The sequence below is a fragment of the Emydura macquarii genome, unplaced genomic scaffold (genome assembly GCF_026122565.2).
Source record: "Emydura macquarii macquarii isolate MOO-44397 ecotype Brisbane River unplaced genomic scaffold, CSIRO-AGI_Emac_v2 contig_374, whole genome shotgun sequence".
NCBI classification, from domain to species: Eukaryota; Metazoa; Chordata; order Testudines; family Chelidae; genus Emydura; species Emydura macquarii.
The window spans coordinates 9,105,994-9,109,879 of record NW_027130511.1 but is presented as its reverse complement, the minus strand read 5'-3'; the positions used below and the strand labels follow the sequence as shown (position 1 = coordinate 9,109,879).

At 56.4% G+C, this 3,886-nt stretch overlaps 1 protein-coding gene across 1 annotated transcript; it reads left to right on the top strand.

The window, feature by feature from the left end:
• The first annotated feature begins 555 nt into the window (after positions 1-555).
• Positions 556-3,083, top strand: SSTR1 (somatostatin receptor 1). The gene has a single exon (XM_067533853.1). The coding sequence runs from the start codon at positions 838-840 to the stop codon at positions 2,026-2,028; it is 1,191 nt and encodes a 396-aa protein (XP_067389954.1). The 5' UTR covers positions 556-837; the 3' UTR covers positions 2,029-3,083.
• Positions 3,084-3,886: the final 803 nt, after the last annotated feature.

Here is a 3,886-nt window from a genome sequence, read left to right as displayed (position 1 = left end):
TTCGTACAGGGTGATTGATGCAGGGTGTGTGAAGGTGGTGCTGGTGGTGATGTTTGTAGGGATAGGGTGTATGGAGCTGACGCTCTGTGGAGGGGCAGGGTGGGCATGTGATGGAGGTGCGGGTGTGATGGGGCATGGTGGGTGTGTGAAGGTGTCTTTGAGCGGTGCAGCAGGGTGTGGGGGTGGCGCTGCGTGAAGGGGCAGCACAGGTGTGTGGAGGGGCAGGGTGGGAGCGCGGGGGTGGCGCTGTGTGGCGGGGCAGGGTGAGGGGGTGGCGCTGTGCGGGGCGGCAGGTGGCTGTCGTGGGGAGGCGGTGCCGGCTGTGGGGTTCTCCGTGTGCCTGCTGGCCGGGCTGGTGCCACACCTGCTCCTGGAGCAGATCAGGGGCTCAGCTCCCACCGTCCCACGCCTGAACGCCCCGCGGCGGCTGCCAGGCAGGTGGCGGCGGTGGCGGAGGGGGCGAGGCTGGGCTCCTGACGCTCGGCCGAGCGCTCGGGGCGGCGCGGGAAGGACACCCCCCTACGTCGCTTTCGGGTGGGTTTTTCCCTCCTCCTTTTCCTAGCTGCTGACGCGCCGCCGCCTGTTAATCATTCACCCGCCGGAGAGCAGCAATAAACACCGCTCGGCGCGGCGCGGCGGCGGCAGCCTCCTCCCTCCCCATGCCAGCCTCCGGCGGGAGACAACGCCGCGGCTCCGCCAGGATGCCGAGCCAGGCGGGCGGCCAGCGCCAGCTGCTCTGAGTCTGAGCCCGAGCCCGCGCCCGGGGGAGGGGAGGGGAGGAGAGGAGAAGGAAAGGGAGGGGAGGACTGGGCTGGGCTGGGCTGGGCTGGGCTGAGGATGCTCCCCAATGGCACCTGCACCAGGCTCCCGGGCGGTGCAGGTGGAGGCAGCGGCGGCAGCGGCAGTAGCGGCGGCGGCAGCGCCGGCGGGGTCCTGGAGGAGGCAGCGGCGGGGGGCATGGACTCGGGCGGCAGGAACTCCTCCGGCGCCCCGAACGGCACCCTGAGCGAGTCGCAGGGCAGCGCCATCCTCATCTCCTTCATCTACTCGGTGGTGTGCCTGGTGGGGCTGTGCGGCAACTCCATGGTCATCTACGTGATCCTGCGCTACGCCAAGATGAAGACGGCCACCAACATCTACATCCTCAACCTGGCCATCGCCGACGAGCTGCTGATGCTCAGCGTGCCCTTCCTGGTCACCTCCACCCTGCTGCACCACTGGCCCTTCGGCTCGCTGCTCTGCCGCCTGGTGCTCAGCGTGGACGCCATCAACATGTTCACCAGCATCTACTGCCTGACGGTGCTCAGCGTGGACCGCTACATCGCCGTGGTGCACCCCATCAAGGCGGCCCGCTACCGCCGGCCCACCGTGGCCAAGATGGTCAACCTGGGCGTCTGGGTGCTCTCCATCCTCATCATCCTGCCCATCATCATCTTCTCCAACACGACGCCCAACAGCGACGGCACGGTGGCCTGCAACATGCTGATGCCCGAGCCCACCAAGCGGTGGCTGGTGGTCTTCGTGGTCTACACCTTCCTGATGGGCTTCCTGCTGCCCGTGGGGGCCATCTGCCTCTGCTACATCCTCATCATCGCCAAGATGCGCATGGTGGCGCTCAAGGCCGGCTGGCAGCAGCGCAAGCGCTCGGAGAGGAAGATCACCCTCATGGTCATGATGGTGGTGATGGTCTTCGTCATCTGCTGGATGCCCTTCTACATCGTGCAGCTGGTCAACGTCTTCGTGGACCAGGACGACGCCACCATCAGCCAGCTCTCCGTCATCCTGGGCTATGCCAACAGCTGCGCCAACCCTATCCTCTACGGCTTCCTCTCGGACAACTTCAAGAGGTCCTTCCAGAGGCTGCTGTGCCTCAGCTGGATGGACAACGCCACGGAGGAGCCGGTCGATTACTACGCCACCGCCCTGAAGAGCAGGGCCTACAGCGTGGAAGACTTTCCCCCCGACAACTTGGAGTCGGGGAGCATGTACAGGAACGGCACTTGCACCTCCAGGATTACCACCCTCTGAGGAAGGGCGCAGCAGCCTACCCCGCTGGAGCCGGGCAGCCGGGAGCTGGGGACTGCGGGAGGGGGACGGGGGTTGTCATTATTCGGCTTGGAAGCAACAGAGTTGGGCACCAAAGGGAGCAACAAATTGTTCCCTGGCCTTCTGCCCCTCACCCCACCCCCTCTGCATTTCAGTTGCGTTCGTTGTGTTTGCTAATGCTACACCCCGAGTAAATTATTAACTGCGCGCCCCTGAGGTGGACTTTAGGTTCCTCAATATTTTGCTTCCTCCCCTTTGTGTTTGATCAGCGTGTGTGTGGGTCAGTGAGGTCTCTTGTTGACTTTCTCTGTTTCCTTTTGTACTCGTCTCCTCTGCCCCCCCTTCCCCCCGTGGCACATCGATGTGCTGCTCTTTTCAGGGTTGTGTTGCCCGGTGTCTAATTGTTCCCTTCCACCCCTTTGGAAGGCAGACTGGTGGCTGCAGATTTTGCCTCTTTGCCTTTGCAGCCATAAAACAGGAGGGGAAGTTCTGTCAAAAGCTCGAAAATCGCTGTTTATATGTCACGGTTTAACTCAATCCCTCCCGTCTGAAACCAACACTGATTGGAAAATTACTAAAGGAGACAGGATTTCCGTTCAGAATAGAAATAGGAAAGGTCCCTTTCCCCTTTCCCCCCAGCTGCAGAGAAAGCAGACAAACCTTTATCCCATCCCTTTCCCCCCCAACCCCCCCCCCCCAAAAAAGCTCCCTTAAAAGGGGCAGGCAAACTCATGAAGTCATATTTCAACTGGGACATAACATAACCCCAGCTGACAAGTTCTCTCTTTCGTCCGCCAAGAATGTGAAAAGATAAGGGGGAAAGAGAGATGCGGGACGCAAACCACTAGAATTGCGTTCCATTGAGATTTGGCATTCAGTGGCACTCAAGGGGAAATGGCAATCCTTATGGAAATGGAAACGAAAAGGCCTCCTAAGAAAGAAATGCCATTATTTCATTATCTCAGAGCTGCACAGCAGGCTGCTGATAACAGAGGTATATACACAGCTCCGTGACTCGCATGGAGCAGGGCATTGGACAGGGGTGGGCGGGGGGGGGGGGGGAAATGTTTGATCTGGGACATGTTTGAATGTGTGGATACATATAATAAAGGTGCGCAAATAATAAAGTTTAAAGGGAGCACTAGACTGTGAAGCTATTGTGCTGGGCAGCGCCTGTTGCGCTCACCATGAAACAACACTAATAGGGAATAAAAGAGCCAGAAGCTCTGAACTGAGACAAAAGTAGGACAGTCGATGTGGCAGTGATTGCAGTTTGGACCACACAGAATAAGGAAAGTTTATTTCAGATTCTTCACCAGACTTTGAAATACTTAACAGAAACATACCTGTGTCTGTTCAATAATAGCTAGCCCCACTTTGCATCGTTCCTAAAATAGAAGGGGTTTACATATCAACAATGTAATATACTTTCCCGGAGCTTTAATATACGTTTGATTTCTGAAAACGACTGTTTTTATGTGTGTGCTTAATATGTTGTTTTGATTTCTCTGTATTTTTTGTTACTGTGTCGTGAAGCAGTTTATTTTATGTACTGAAAGTCTTGGCGTCCACATACAAGGGGGTGCATTTTAAAAGGGTGATGTTCAAGAAGGCTCCTTCTAAGAGAAAAAGATTATAACCTTTTTCTAGGCCTTCTTTTTCCATTGTTTCTCCCACAATAATTCTTTTCCCCACTTTGACCATGTACATTTCAGAATGGAGAATATTTTTCTGACAGAAAAACAGTGCTTTCTTATTTGATAAATGATGATGGCTAAAGCAAAATCTAATATTTCTATGTCCCCTTTAAACATGAGCCCAACCTAGACATACCAGTAAA